The sequence below is a fragment of the Vanellus vanellus genome, assembly GCF_965231255.1.
Source record: "Vanellus vanellus genome assembly, chromosome: 15".
Lineage (NCBI taxonomy): Eukaryota > Metazoa > Chordata > Aves > Charadriiformes > Charadriidae > Vanellus > Vanellus vanellus.
The window spans coordinates 12871532-12886633 of NC_138920.1; the positions used below are offsets into that span (position 1 = coordinate 12871532).

At 61.5% G+C, this 15102-nt stretch overlaps 1 protein-coding gene across 4 annotated transcripts; it reads left to right on the plus strand.

The window, feature by feature from the left end:
- The first annotated feature begins 1075 nt into the window (after positions 1-1075).
- Positions 1076-11518, plus strand: ZNF335 (zinc finger protein 335). Of its 4 annotated transcripts, none has more exons than XM_082491058.1 (28): positions 1076-1142; positions 1523-1754; positions 2131-2404; positions 2845-2922; positions 3170-3499; positions 3646-3780; positions 3862-4020; positions 4138-4396; positions 4503-4680; positions 4764-4876; positions 5083-5101; positions 5309-5425; positions 5514-5590; positions 5709-5869; positions 6006-6235; positions 6316-6424; positions 6509-6603; positions 6753-7036; positions 7149-7287; positions 7359-7748; positions 7838-7980; positions 8342-8481; positions 9024-9127; positions 9259-9336; positions 9520-9603; positions 9779-9844; positions 10018-10099; positions 10706-11518. In XM_082491058.1, exons 2-28 carry the CDS (start codon positions 1554-1556, stop codon positions 10822-10824), a joined length of 4164 nt encoding a protein of 1387 aa, XP_082347184.1. In that variant the 5' UTR covers positions 1076-1142; positions 1523-1553; the 3' UTR covers positions 10825-11518. The 4 variants fall into 4 exon arrangements, with proteins under 4 accessions (XP_082347184.1, XP_082347185.1, XP_082347186.1 ...); XM_082491059.1 differs by having other exon boundaries at positions 10709-11518; XM_082491060.1 differs by having other exon boundaries at positions 6352-6424.
- Positions 11519-15102: the final 3584 nt, after the last annotated feature.

Below are 15102 nucleotides of genomic sequence, written 5' to 3' on the forward strand. Positions count from 1 at the left end.
AGATGGCAGTTGAGCTGCAGAACTGCCACAAGAAGAGATAAATTTGGCTTCTCTGAGACAGAGCAAGCCTACAACACTTGTCAGGCACCATTCCCACACTAGAGAACAGAGGGGAAAACGCTTAACAATCTGAGACTGTGCAGCCACCGGGGCCAATCACAGTAAGGCCCCCAGGCTCCCCAGGGAAGCAGAGGCAGAGGCCCCCACAGCTTGGCCAGGGCCACTCTGGGGAATGGCGGCCCCAGCTGGGTCCACACAAGCGACCACTAACTGTGCCAGGCTCCGTGCCTACCGCGGGCTATACAAAGGGAGCCGGAGCGCCAGGGCTCACAGCACCACCCAAGATATGGCCGCCGGCTGGGGGGAGGTGCTACCGCGATAGGGCCAGGCCGGGCAGGGGCCAGTCGGTACCACAAAGCCCCCACGGCGGGATAAGGCTCCGACTGGGGACCGCGAGGGAGTGATCTGCACCGCGAGTGCAGAGGATGGCGGGGCAGAGTTGCAGGGCGCGGCCAACGTGGCTAAACCGAGAGCGAAACGACCGGACTCGGCTCGACTGGACTGGACTCAGCTCAGCTCAGCCTCAGCCCCAGCCCCAGCCCCAGCCTCCAGCCCCAGCCTCCAGCCTCCAGCCCCAGCCTCCAGCCTCCAGCCCCAGCCTCCAGCCTCCAGCCCCAGCCTCCAGCCCCAGCCCCAGCCCCAGCCTCCAGCCCCAGCCTCCAGCCCCAGCCCGCAGCAGCAACTTCCGCTTCCGTCTTCACGTCACGTGACGGGCGCAACCCGGCGCGACGCCGACGCTCAGGGCCCGGGCGCCGCTTCGTGACGCCATCACGCAGTGTCGCAGCACCTTCTCCATGATCCCTCCGCGGAAAAAGTAGTACCCCCCCGGCGGGGCGCTGAGATCTCCCCCAGCCCGCGGGCCGCAGGCGGCACCGCTCGGTGCCGGGAGGCAGCGGCAGCGGCCGGAGCGAGGAGCGCTTTCCCGTGGTGGCGAGCACCCCGGGCGAGGCGTGGGGCCGGGGTAAGTAGTCCCGGCGCGGGGCCCGCGCGGCCGTACCACTGCGCGGAGCGAGGGCGGGGGGGCATGGCGGCCGCTGTGATGCCGGCTCCGGCGGAGGCGCGGCGGGGCCGCGGCGGGCAGGGTGAGAGCGCGGGCCGGAGGGCGGGCGGCGGCGGCGGGCCCCCTCGCCCCGCCGCGGCGGCGGCTCCCCCGCCCCGGCGCACCGGGGCCGCCCCGCCGTGTGCGCGCGCGCGGAGGCGGCGGGGGGGACCCCGCGGCAAGATGGCGGCCAGGGGCCGGGCGGGGCCGCGGGGCATGACGGGAGTGGGGGCGCCGGGAGGCGCCGGGGCCCCCCGTGAGGGCGGCCGGGACCCCCAGGCATGGCGCTGCGGCGGCTACGGCCCCTCCGGCGGTCCCCCGAGGGGCAGCCCGGGACTTCGGGCCGGGGCCCCCGCAGCGGCCGGGGGCGGAGGGGAGCGGGCGGCGGGCTGCGGCCCTGACGGCGGCGGCCTCCCTCCTTAGGTCGATCTTAGGCGGCCCCGTCAGGGCGGGCATGGAGGATAATGCGGTGGAGAGCAGCAGCGACGCGGCCCCGCAGGCGGCGCGGGAGGAGCCCTCCGAGAGCGGCCTGGGCGTTGGGACCTCGGAGGCTGTGTCGGCGGACAGCAGCGACGCTGCCTCGACCCCCGGCCCCCTCTCCCGAGCGGATGACTCCGGCGTGGGCCAGAGCTCTGACAGCAGTGGGGTCTCTTTGGTAGGAGCTGACGGGGAGGATGGGGCAGCAGTCAGCTTGGGGAAGGGAGAGCACCTGTGGTTCTGGTTCCTGAGAATTCCTCTAGACATTTCTGGCAAACTGAGCTTAGGAGCCAACTCTGTAGCTCAGCAGCCTCAGCAGGCACTCTTAAACCAGTCAGGTGTTTGCTTGCCGGTCTGATGAGAGCTCTCCTTGGTAGCAAGAGGAGCCCTGGTGTTCCAGGGACCTTGGCAACACCAAAGAAATTGCTCTGATGCCTTTCCTGGCAGTTCTGTAGTGATACACCAGTGTTGTTTGCATGTGCTGTCTCCCCTAAGGGCCTGGCCCAGGAAAGGTCTCTCAGCTGAGCTCTTCTGGCCTCTTTTTTGTCCACCAGGAAGAGGTGTCGGAGAGCAGCTCGAGCACAGATGCCATTCCCCGGATTTACCTGCCAGATTCATCCTCCATTGCCCAGTCCACCTTGGTCTCCAGTGTCTCCACTGTGAGCCAGTCCATCATGGTGTCAGAGTCCCCACAAGTCCTGGTCCACTCCAGTGTCATCACTGACGGAGCCACAATTGTGTCAGACTCCACCGCATCTACTTCCTCGGACCTAGGTTCTGCCATTGACAAAATCATCGAGTCCACAATTGGACCTGACATCATCCAGAGTGAGTGCTTGCTCCCAGCTGCTCATGCATGCAGCAGACCTGCCTGCTCTCTCTCTGGAGTGCCCCACATGCAAATGGCCCAGTGTACTGGGGCTGGGGAAGGGAGCTGCTGGTGTGCCAGATCTTGGGAGGTTAGGGGGAACTACGTACATGCATATGTATGCACCTCGATCAGCTGGGGTTTCTCTCCTTGCATTGCTGCAGTAGCTGGAGAGTTTGAGTAGGAGTTTGTGGCTGCTACGTCTGCCGGACAGCCCTCCCTCTGTGTGGCTGCTTCTTCTGCCACAGTGCCAGCAGCCCAGGTCAGGCTCCACCCCTGGAGCCAGACCTTCCTCACCCTTTCCCATTTGTGTCTGAACCTGGGAGAGCCCTAGTGAGCCCTAGTGACCGTACAGCCACCGCATCTGGCAATTATCACTCTGCTGTCCTCTTCCTCCCAGGCTGCATTGCCGTGACCAGTGCAGAGGATGGCGGGGCAGAGACTACACAGTACCTCATTCTGCAAGGCCCCGATGATGGTAAGGGTGTACCCTGGGGTGTCTGGTGGTGGCTGTCTCTGCCTTTTGAGTCTGTTCTGCAAAAGCAGGGTCTGGAGCAGGTATCCCAGCTACATCAGCCACAGTGCCTCTATCAGAGTCCCTGTGGATGCGCTGACTGTTGGGAGCTTGTTACTGAGCTCGTGTTCAGCCCTGTGCCCCAGGTGTGGGTGCAGTCTGGATGCTGGTGAGGGACTGCTCCTTGGCTGAGCTGATTTTGGTGTTTCAGGTGCACCCATGGTGTCCCAGATGGCCACCTCTGCTCTGGCCAATAGCTTGGCGATAGAAGCTGTTGCTGATGGACCTACCTCCACGTGCCTTGACCAGCCCGGCCCTTCAGACCCTTCCGAGCAGTTGGAAGTGCTGGAGCTGCCTGCACAGCCAGATCAGGCCCGAGAGGCGGATGGTGGGGAGGAGCTGGACCAGCCAGACATGGAGACCCTAGAGGAGATGATGGAGGTGGTGGTGGTGCAGCAGTTCAAGTGCAAGATGTGTCAGTACAAGAGCATCTCCAAGAAAACGCTAATTAACCACATGAGAGAGCGGCATTTCCAGCCAGGTGTGTGCTGAGGGCTGAGGAAAACTTATTTTACTGCATACAGGTTCCACTCTCTCCAGGGAAGAAACAAGGGGAGGAGTATGAGTGTAAGGACCTGCTCCATAATACAGTCTGGTAAAGAGTTTTCGTTCTGTTCTCTGTGGCAGTGGGTGCAGCTCTGGCTTTGAAGAAAGGACGTCCACGAAAGGTGGGATCAGCTCCAAAGACTGCGGAGGAGGAGGTCCCAGAAGAAGAAGAAGATGATGATATCATGGATGCTGGTGCTATTGATGACCCCGAAGGTAGGACTCATCCTCTTCACATCTTACGTAGCTTAGTCTTTTCCCAGTCTCTGTCTGATGTTTTGGGCCTCTTACCTCCAGAGGACAGTGACTATAACCCAGCGGAGGATGAGCCCCGTGGGAGACAGCCCAAGTACAGCCGCACTGTCCCCACATCCAGTGAGGAGAGGCCGCGTCGACGCCCGGGGAGACCCCGCAAGTTTCCTCGTCTGGAGGACATGCCCCAGGATATGCCTGAAGGTGAGGGAAGTGGGAGGCAGCAGCCCCATGCTGGGCTGGAGCAGGGAGCAGTACATGAGCTCCTGGGAGCCCACAGGGAGGGTGTGTGACAGAGCTGCGCTGTGTTCTGTCGAACAGGAGGGGAGGTGGAGCCCTTGGTAACATCCCAAAGCACACCAAATCATGAGCTGCAGAACTCTGAAGCAGCCAGTTCCTCTGGCCTGGAGAATGGGAGCAGTGAGAGCCTGGCAGAGCCCAGCATCAGCCAGTCTGACTCTGAAAACAAGGATCCTTCCTCCAACACTGGCCCTGAGGAGGCAGACGTCATCCCCAGGAGGCGAGGGCGGCCCTCCCGCCGCTTCCTGGGCAAGAAATACCGCAAGTACATGGGGCGCAGGTGAGGGGTGTGTGCTGAGCCAGCGCTGGGCCCTCTGGCCTGTGCCCAGGGCCGGTCCAGCCCCTGTTTGCCACCACAGCTCTGAGCCCCAGTCCTGTTTCTGCAGGTACTACTACAAGTCACCCAAGCCCCTGATGAGGCCCTACTTGTGTCGGATCTGTGGCTCACGTTTCCTCACGCACGATGATCTGCGTTTCCACGTCAACTCACACGAGGCCAATGACCCGCAGCTCTTCAAGTGTCTTCAGTGCAGCTACCGCTCCCGGCGCTGGTCCTCCCTCAAGGTGAGCACCGTCTGTTTTGTGCCGGTACCCATGAGGGTGGCTGGTAGCCTCAGGGCTCACAGCCTCCATTCTGCTTGTTGCAGGAACACATGTTCAACCACGTGGGCAGCAAGCCGTACAAGTGTGAGGAGTGCAATTACACCAGCGTGTACAAGAAGGACGTCATCCGGCACTCCACAGTGCACAGCCGGGACAGGTAAGGGAAGCGCAGTCCTAAAGACTGTCTTGCAGCCTGGCTGAACGGCACTAACACTGTTTCTCCTGCACTGGGAGGACAGCCATGGCTGCACCTTCTCCTGACCTCTGTTCCTTTCCAAAACGGGTAGTTTTGGTGTCTGGGTACAAGGGAGCTCAGACTTGGGATGTGGTTGACACAAAGGGGTTTTCTTCTTTCTTTTTCAGGAAAAAGAGAGCTGATCCGGTGAGTTTGAGTACCCTGTTGGCTTGTCTCTCAGCACTGCTATGTGGAAAGAGACATGTCTGGGTCTTCCACAAATTCTTGGTGCCTTGTTGAAGGCAGTGTTTCTGGATCACCTGAGGAAAGGCAGCCCAGGTCCTGCAGTGGGGAGAGGGTAAGGAAACTGGTGAGCCCCTGCCAGGTGAGCTCATCTTTGTGCTCTCCCTCCAGCCCCCAAAGCTGAACTCCTTCCCATGCCCCGTATGCAACCGTATCTACCCCATGCAGAAGAGGCTTACGCAGCACATGAAGACACACAGCACGGAGAAACCACACATGTGTGACAAGGTGAGGCAGGGGACACAGCCTGGGGAAGGGCTGGCAGTGAGTGAGGCTGAATGGGAGGTGAATGCTCCTTTTCTTTTTTCCTTTCCAGTGCGGGAAATCCTTTAAGAAGCGCTACACCTTCAAGATGCACCTGCTGACGCACATCCAGGCCATTGCCAACCGCAGGTAGGAGCCTGGCAACAGCCTATGGTGTGCCCTGGTAGAGCCCGTGTCCCAGCTCCGCCTCAGAGGGGAGGGCAGAAGGTCCCTGCCACCCGTGTGACAGACGACGTTGTTCTGGCAGGTTCAAGTGTGAGTTCTGTGACTATGTCTGTGAGGACAAAAAGGTCCTGCTGAACCATCAGCTGTCGCACATGAATGACAAGCCCTACAAGTGCAGCTTCTGCAAGTACTCCACCTTCCGGGAGGATTTCCTGGTCTCGCACATGGCTGTCAAGCACACAGGTAAGAGGAGCTGCCTGCCTGCCTGGTGCCTGACTTCCTACACCCCCACTTCTCCAGGAGGCAGTCAGAGCCTGTCTGCTCTCCCTGCTGTCCCTTGGGAACCTCCTGCTTGATTGCCGCCTCCCTTGTCCCACAGGAGGGAAGCCGTTTGCTTGCGAGTTCTGTCACTTCACCACCAAGCACAAGAAGAACCTGCGCCTCCACGTGCACTGCCGCCACGCCGACTCCTTTGAGGAGTGGGCACAGAGGCACCCCGAGGAGCCGCCCTGCCGCCGCCGCCCCTTCTTTACCTTGCAGCAGATTGAGGAGCTGAAGCAGCAGCACAGCCAGGTGCAGGCCCCAGCTGAGCCAGAGGCTAGTCCACCGGTGAGTGCCACAGCCCGTGCCCCAGCTCCTCTAGGTGCTCACTGGCCCTGGCCACGCTGTCAGTGCTCTCTCTCATGCAGACACCTCTTGGCCCCGTCACTTACCATGCGGTCCAGGCCGTCCCAGGAGCAGAGCCACCCATCCTCTCGCAGGATTCCCTGGGAGAGGCCACCATCATTTATGAACAAGGCGAGTGAGCTCCCAGGGAAGGGGGCGAGGATGGGGAGCAGGTGGATGAGCATGTGCCTGACCCTCTCCTTCTGACCCCAACAGATGTGGCTGGATCAGCAGAACTGGCCACACAGACAGCCCTGGATCTCCTGCTGAACATGAGCACACAGCGAGAGCTGGCCACGGGCTCGCTGCAGGTGAGGAGGGCTGAAGGGGGGCCGTGCCTGCTGAGGGGTGGCAGGGAGAGGCTTCCCAGCCCTCCACAGACCCCAGCCCTGTTCTGCTTCAGGGAGTGTCTTACAAGACCCCTGCCTTCCTCCAGCTGAGCTGCTGTTCCCCCCTGCAGGTGGCAATGGTGAAGCCGGGTGATTCAGGAGAAGCACAGGCCCCCTGTGAACCACAGGCACAGGAGGAGGGGACAGAGATGGTCTCTGAGGAGCAGCAAGAGCAGAAGTTGGTGACGCTGCACATGGAAGAGCATGGGGAGACGTTAGTGCAGGAGGCTTATGAGGAGGCGACCCTAGGTGGCTCGGAGCTGCAGCAGATCACTATCCCCTTTGGTGGGACAACGGAGTACAGCATCATCACACCCATCAGTGAGGAGATGCAGGCTCCAGGCACACTGTACAGGTCAGCTGTATGGGAGGAGCAGGGAGATGGAAGCAGTTCTGACCTCAAATGAGGAGGCTTTAGTGGTGAGGAGGACGAGGCAGATCCTCCCTGACCCTGTCCTTTCCAGCAGTGAGGAGGAGAGCCCTGCGGAGACCTCCCACGCAGTTGTTGTGAGCGAAGCTGTGATGACGGAGGAGGCTCTGAAGGACCATAACAATCACTATATCATGTCATCCAGTGTTCCGGGGAGCCAGTTCCATCACATTGAGGTAAGGAGCTGAGCTTTCTCCCCGTCTCGGGCAGTGGTGTGAGCAGGTGTGACTGGGTGTTTCTCTCTCAGCCCCTCAGCGGGGACGCTGCCTTTCCCTCGCCTGCGGAAGGCCAGGAGGCACAGCCCGCCGGCGTCAAGTGGCCCCTGGTGCAGTGTGTCACCAGGCAGCTCCAGAAGGACTCGTCTTTATCCCCAGCATCCGAGGGGCAGGAAATCTCATCCCCAAAGGTCAAGTGGCCTGCACTCCAAGGCGTGGCCAAGAAGCTCTCATGCAAGGTTTCCACAGCCAAGAAGCTCTCGTGCAAGATTTCCACAGCCAAAAAGTTTTCATGCAAGATTTGCACAGCCATGTTCACAGGGAGAGCAGAAATGGAGAGTCACAAGAGAGCCCACATTGGGCCCAGCACCTTCAAGTGTCCTGACTGTCCGTTCACTGCAGCCCTCTGGCCGGAGGTTCGGGTAGGTTCCCTGGCACAGAGCAGTCCTGGGAAGAAGAGGTTTAGAGAAATGGGGGCTTTCTGACCTTGCACTTGTCTTTCTGCCCCCAGAGCCACATGGTCCAGCATGCCAGCCTTCGGCCACACAAGTGCACCCACTGCAGCTTTGCGTCCAAGAACAAGAAGGACCTGCGCAGGCACATGCTGACGCACACCAACGAGAAGCCTTTTGCCTGCCAGATCTGTGGGCAGAGGTGAGTGAAGTCTGCTAATTTGTTGATGCTTTGAGAGATCCTCTAGAGCTCTCTAAGGCTCAAGAGAAGATGGGATACTGGCAGAGAGCTCACTGCCCTGACCCTACTCCTGGGAGCAGTCCATGTTAGAGGGGATTGTGTCCCCAAGAACGGTTCCTACTGCAGGTGAACCCAGCTTTGTCTCCAAGAAACTTCTGCATGAGGAGGTTCAGTACTTAAGCCTGATGGAGGCATTTTGGGAGCTGGGACAGGCAATGTCGTAGGATGTGCTTGTGGTACCCGTGGCCTCAGTCTCTGCAGAGAGCACAGAGGCCCTGTGCTGCGTGTGGCATACGCCACCTCACTCTCGTTCTTCCCATAGGTTCAACCGTAATGGGCACCTCAAATTCCACATGCAGCGTTTGCACAGCTCGGAGGGGAAGAGACAAGGGGTGCCTGCAGCTGCTGCCCAGCAGACTATCATACTGAACAGTGACGAGGACACGCTGGCCACCCTGCAGAGTAAGATGTGTCCTTGTGACCAGGGGTGACCTGTGGGTTTCCTGTGGCCAGAGCCCCACACAGGGATTCACCCAGCTTGTGGGCCAAGCAGCGCTGAGATGGGTCAGGGCCAGGAGATTCCTGCTGAAGGTCAGGATTGCCAGCAGTAGCAGAACTCGGTGGGTGCAAAGACAAGGGGGCCTGGGTGCAGGGAGCTCTCCTGGTAAGGAGCTAACTGTTTTTCTGTGCAGAACTAGGGGTCCAGTGGTTGCCCCAAGCAGGTCCCAATAGATCAGTGCGTTGTGGAAGGAGCAGTGCGGTGGGCAGCTCATGGCTGAAATGGGAAGTGGAGTTTGCGGTCTGATGGGGAGGTTGTGTTTTGCCCACATTGACCTCTAGTTTCCTTCATATTGGGAGGGTTTTGTTTGGCTTCTGGCTTTCTGTGAACAGAGCTGAGACTGTTCTGTGCTCCTCACTGGGGCGGGCACCTGGCAGGGACCACTCGGGAGCGGGCCTGGCTGGCAGCCCCGGCAGTGTCTGCACCGGCTTTCTCTGCATTCCAGCGGCTCTGCAGTCCGGCCAGGCGGTGCTGGCTCCCGAGCGGCTGCAGCAGGCCCTGGGGCAGGAACACATCATTGTCGCGCAGGAGCAGAGCATCACGAGCCAGGTGAGTCAGGCCCATCAGTCTCATCCTCCCGCCCTATGCGACTGCTCCTCGTGAGCTGTGTGGGTTCCCTTGTCAGAGGGCTTGTGGTCAGGCCCAACCCCACTGAGTGGTGGGCTCTTGCTGATCTGCAGGAGGAGGCTACGTACATCCAGGAGATCACAACTGCCGATGGACAGACAGTACAGCACTTAGTGACCTCTGACAACCAGGTGAGGGCAGGGGGCACGTCCCAGGAACTGAAAGGTTCTGTGCAACTGGAGCAGGGAGAGCTGGGGACAGTGGGGAGAGGTGAGGTGAAAACAGGCACAGAAGACAGACAAGAACCGGTCCTGTTGTGGTCTGGGGGGTTGGCATTGGTGACCTTTTTTGGGTCTGAATCCCTGTTTTTGCAGGTTCAGTACATCATTGCCCAGGACGGTGTACAGCACTTGCTTCCCCATGAGTATGTTGTTGTCCCAGAGGGACATCACATCCAGGTGAGCTTCAGGCTGTCTGCTGCCTTTGCACGGGGATGGGGCTCACGAGGGTGCCATGTGTGGGACTGGGCCTCCTCCAGCTCCCTGTGGCTTGCTCTGTTCTGAGTCAAGCTTTGTTCAGGGGCAGGGATGCCCGCTAGCCCTAATGCAGCCTCACTGCGGCTCTTGTCCCCAGGTACAGGATGGTCAGATCACCCACATCCAGTATGAGCAGGGCAGCCAGTTCCTCCAGGAGCCGCAGGTAAGGGACCAGGCGTGGTGACTGGAGCTGATGGGGCTGCTGTGAGATGGAGAGGGAGGGATGTCAAATAGAAGGTGTGTGGGAGATGGTGACTTGCTGCAGCAGCTGACCAGATCAGGACTGCAGGAGAGACCATCCCCAGTCCTGGACTCTCTGTTCTCTCCTCCCTGCAGATCCAGTACATGCCTGTCTCGCCTGAGCAGCAGCTTGTCACCCAGGCACAGCTGGAAGCAGCTGCACACTCAGCAGTCTCAGGTAGGACCAGGGCCCACCCCAGGCCTGAGCTCTGGCATCGCTCTGGCAGTCCCACCTCCCTCCAAGTCTTGGGATGCCAGTCCTGCCCAGCAGTTTGCGATGGCTGTTGGCAGCCACTGAGGCACTGTGGTCTCAGCCCCTCTCTGCCTGCAGAGGCTGCTCGTTTGCTGTAGCTAGCAGGGTTGGCAGGCAGCCCTGCAGCGGCCTTTGGCAGAAGGGCCAGGGTAGGCGAGGCTAGATTGCCACCTTGCTGCCTGCGTCCCTGTAATTCTGGGATGTGGCCAGCCTTGGTGTCTGAGGGGAGATCTTTGCTGGTCCCAGTGTATCAGTTCTGGAACAGTACCAGCTCCCTTCCCCTGGAGGCGAGTTATGTGCTGGGAGGTGCAGCAGCTTCCACAAGGTGGAGGCACCCTGATGTATGTTTACAGAGTTAACCAGAGCCAGGCTCCCCGCTGGAGCCTCATGCGAGGCGCAGTGCTACTTGTGCTCACGTACGCCTGCCCCTTCCCCTGGAGGCAGGTGATGAACATGGAGGGGGACCCTGGGCAGCTGCCTGCTCTCCCCTGCCCTCGGACAGGGAGACACTGATCCCCTTCTCCTCTGCAGCAGTGGCTGATGCTGCGATGGCACAAGCACAGGGCGTGTTCACCGCTGAGGCGACGGCCGAGCAGATCCAGCAGCTGCAGCAGGGGATCCACTACGATGTCATCACGCTGGCGGACTAGCACTGGAGCCAGGCCCGGCTGGCACTGGGACACCCGTGCTGAGCAGGACAGCTGCACCAGGCAGGAGCCTCCTCAGCCAGCAGTTGCCTTATTGCTTCGGGGCTACAAGGGACGTGCCTGAGCATACTGTGGCAGAGGCACGCTGCTGCTCGGCGGTGCAGGTCCTGCACATCCTCCCCAGCACAGGCAGCTGTCTCCAGCAGGCTGCTCCGCAGCTGTGGCAGGCTGAGCGGTGACAGCATTCTCGTGTGGCCGGTCTTTTTGCCTGTTGCACTTGATGGTCTGAAATCCCTTTTCCCAAATCATGTCTGTGTGGGCCAAACTGGGATCAGCATCTGCCTGGCACGCGAGGATCCTGGGAGAGAGCCGTAGGGCTGAGCAGAGCTGCACAGTACAGTGAGAGGTGTGTGTGCAGCTGCAGCCACGTGCTCCCTGCTTTGGAGCTGTGGGGCGTGTGGTCCTGGAGTAAGGGCAGCCGTCCCTTCCTTGGCTTCTCCAGCCTGCAGGCAGGCAGCAGTAGGGCTTTGGACTGGAGGAACCCAGAGTAGGAAGAAGCATTAGGTGCAAGATGTTCTATTTTTCTTCTGAAGAGGGATGGACTCTGGAGTTGGTCCGTAGGTGGTTGCGGGAGGCGTTCGATTCTGACATTCTCAAGCTTTGACTATGCTTATGAATAAAAAGGGATTGAAACCTGCGTGTGTACTTGCCTGGAGCCTCTGCAGTCCTGTACCAGCCCCTGCCCAGCACCTGGCCAGCGTGGACGGGCAAACCCAGCCTTCCTGCTGCCTCCTATGGGCCCGGGGTGCAGGGGTCCTTGGGCCTGGCACTGGGGCTGGGCAGGTCGCTGCTGGCAGATGCTGCTGCCCTGTGCTATTGGCTTCCTCCTGCCTGAGTGACCTTGACTTCTGGGAAGTGAGCCGGGCATCTGGTACAGCGGTGGGTTTGGGGCTGGGGTCATGAAATTAATCGAGTGGTAAACAGCCTAAATCCCATGTAACTCTGTCCCAAACTACACACACCACCCCTCCCTGAGCGGATTGTCTGGAAGTATTTACATGTGATTATAACAGCTAATCTCAGAGTTTTAGTTCTGTGCTTTTGCATTAAACTGATTATCTGCAGAGGGGGGAAAAGGCCTGGAACCACCCAACTTCAGCAAGAGCGTCCATGAAGCTGGAGCCCCACGGCTTGCGGGACTGGTGTGGTGTGATCACCGGCTCTTGCAGGGAACAGGGACAGCACAGGGCCTTGTGCTGTGACCACAGAGGCCACGCTCTGCCAAAAATGACAGCAGCACCCTCCTGCCCTGGCTGCTGGGGGTGCCCACTGTCCCCAGGGACCCCATTGCTCGTTCCCCTGCCTGTGCAGTGGACATGTGGGCTGGAACCCCCCGACATTGCTGCCCAGAGGGGAAGGAGGGTGTGGGTGGCCCTGCACCTCCCCTGGGCGAGCAGCCTTGGACGCCATGGGTTGTGGCTCTGTCCCCGCCGTGGCTGTGTCCTGCTGCCTTCACCTCTGGCTGCTGCCCTGTCTGTGCCGAGCTGTGCCAGCATGTGGCTGTGCCTGTTCGGCCATGGCTCAGTCGGTGTCTAGCTGTGCCCATTCACCATGTCGGTGGCCAGCTGTGGCCCTCCCTGTGGCCGTGGCACAGCTGGAGAGGGAGGGCCAGGGCCAGCCATCGACATGGTGAACAGACACAGCTGGACGCCGCAGCAATCCACAGGCACTTTCCTAGATTACAGCCTCATTATCTAATAAAGCGGATCCACTGCGCTGCCGGCGTTGCTGATTAGGGCTGGAGGAGTCCCATGGGGACAAGGTTACGGGGCTGCTGTGGGGCTGTAGCCAGGACTGGGCCTGGATGTCCCCTACTGGCTGGTGTCACAGGCTCCTGGCTGCCCTGTGGCTTCCATGCCTGGAGCTGCCGAGAGCACGGGACCAGCCCGAGGTGGGGACAGTGCTGGGATGGATGGGACCAGGGCACCTGGCTGCTGCACATGGGGAGCTCCGAGGACTTCTGGGGCTCTGGCCATAGGGCACAGTGGGGTCATGGGGGCTCAGTGCCCCTCAGTGCTGGCACCTCAGCCCTGGGACTTTCTGCTGTCACCGGGAGCCTGTGGGGAGCCCAGGGATGCAGCAGGGCTCATTAGCACCGGTGACCTTCCCTTTCCTGTCCCCGGCCAGCGCTAAGCGGGTTTGTTACATATTTAATATCCTGAGAGCGTTATTAGTCGGTATTTAATGACGGATACAACCTGTGGGATAATCCCAGTCTGAGCGGGGAGGTGCAGCGGCAGGAGCCTGGTGGCTCAGGGGGTCGTGGGTTCTTGGTGTCCATCACCCAGTTGCCCACCACTGCCCTGCTTGCCCGCTGTCCCCACTCTGCCAGCAGCCAGGAACACCCCAGTGCCTGCGGGACTGGGTCCTCACCCAGGGAAAGGGTCCCTGGGGCTGCGGGACCCCTTTCCCTTCCCCCCTCTCCAGCTGGGAATCTAGCTGCAGGCATGGTGGCACTGGGGCTTGGGCAAGAACCTGGAGGACCTGGCCAAGCTAGAGGAGGAGCAGTCTCCAGGGCAGCACCTCACCCTGCCAGCATCATCTCGGGCCATGCACAAGTTCTCCCGCCAGCCCCCAGTGCTCTGACCCGAATCGCCATGATCTGGGGGGCTCTGCTGACTCCTGCCCTGGGGACAGGTCAGGGCTGGGGTCACGAATGGGGACCGATGGCTCTTGGCACTGCAGTAGAGCCTGGTGTCTGCTGTGTTCCCTATACATGCTGCGTCCCCAAGGCCATGGGGGGGCCATGGGGCTCATGTGGACCCCGTGCACCAACCCCTGGAGCCACTGCACCCCATACCTGGGGGCTGAGTGGGCTGTGCTGGGGGACCGGTGGGGCTGGTGTCCTGGCGTGAGTCCTGGACATGTCCTTGATGGTGGCAGGCAGGCTGGGAGGATGCTCCCTGCCAGTCCCTGCCCCACACTGGCCGGGGAGGAGTCGGTATCGGCTGCCCCAGATCCCTGCTGCCGCTCTCGTGGGTGCTAATACCCCCTAATCAGCTGTCAGTCACTGCGGACCCCGGCAACTATAAAACACCCAGGAGCAGCTCCCCGGCTCCCCTCCCTGCAGCATGGCAGCTCCTCAGGGAGAGGGGAGCCCAGGCCGAGAGCCGGGGGGCTGCGGGGGAACCTGGGGAGCCCTGCGGGGGCCCCCCCAAGCTCTGCTGCCCTGTTCCTGTCCCATGTTGGCCGGCTACAGCCTGCTGCCGCCCACCCTGAGCCTCCTGGCGCCCTCGGTAAGTGCTGCATGGCAGCTCCCGGGGGGGCGGGACGTGGGACCCCTCCCGGGACCAGGCAGGGGCCGTGTGGGGTGGTTGGGGTCGGGGCTGGGGAGCTGCTGTCCTGGGTTCCCTGCACCCCCCGCACCCTCGTACCTTGGGGTGGCAAGTGCCGGGCGCAGGAGAGGACAAGGACAGGCAGGACCCAGCAGTGCTCCTTCCCATGTGTGAAGGGCTGAGCCCCCATGTCCACCTGCCCCATCCTGCCCTGACACCCCTGTGTCCCCTCCAGGTCTCACCAGCCTACGAGGTGCCACCGGGGCTGCTGCCCAGCTCCGGGCTCTGCCCGCCCTGCTGCCGGCAGCCCCTTCCCATGGAGCCAGGGCGGGCGAAGGCGGCAGCGGCACGGGAGAGCACCGGGGCACTGAAGGCCTGGCTGGCGCGGCACCCGAGGAACCCCTACCCCAGCAAGGGGGAGAAGGTGATGCTGGCCGTGGTCAGCCGAATGAGCCTCACCCAGGTCTCCACGTGGTTCGCCAACGCCCGCCGGCGCCTCAAGAAGGAGAACAAGGCGAGCTGGGCACCGCGCGGCGCCTCGGACGGCGAGGACAGCGAGGGTGAGGGGGCCCCACCAGGTGCCCCCACCGGCCCTGACCTCAGCCCCAGCCCCGTGCAGGATGGGTGCAGGGGCAGCCCCGAGGGGGGGGCAGGCCCTGGGCAGGGCAAGCAGCCCCAGAAACCCAAGATCTGGAGCGTGGCGGCGATGCTGGCATCTCCCCCTGGTGAGAGCGGGTGCCCCCCGGGGCTGCCAGCGGTGCCGGAGCAAGGGTAGGGCTGGGCAGTCGTGCCCTGTCCCCAAGGGCCAGGTGGGGACCAGGGCTGTGGCCGTGCGGAGGGGACAGCCCCATGGCCGGGCAGGGCAGGACAGACAGCCACGGGACCCGACTGCTCCCAGGACGAGGAGAACGGGAGGTGTGATCCGGGAGGGACGCGGGGTACTAAT

What these genes read in the sequence shown, in the direction of transcription:
- ZNF335 (XM_082491061.1), top strand. Translation starts at nt 1,554, where the DNA reads ATGGAGGATAATGCGGTGGAGAGCAGCAGCGACGCGGCCCCGCAGGCG. An exon ending in TCTGCAAGGCCCCGATGATG is followed by an intron (nt 2,923 to 3,169) that starts GTAAGGGTGTAC and finishes TTGGTGTTTCAG; the next exon opens with GTGCACCCATGGTGTCCCAG. An exon ending in AGCCAGAGGCTAGTCCACCG is followed by an intron (nt 6,236 to 6,315) that starts GTGAGTGCCACA and finishes TCTCTCATGCAG; the next exon opens with ACACCTCTTGGCCCCGTCAC.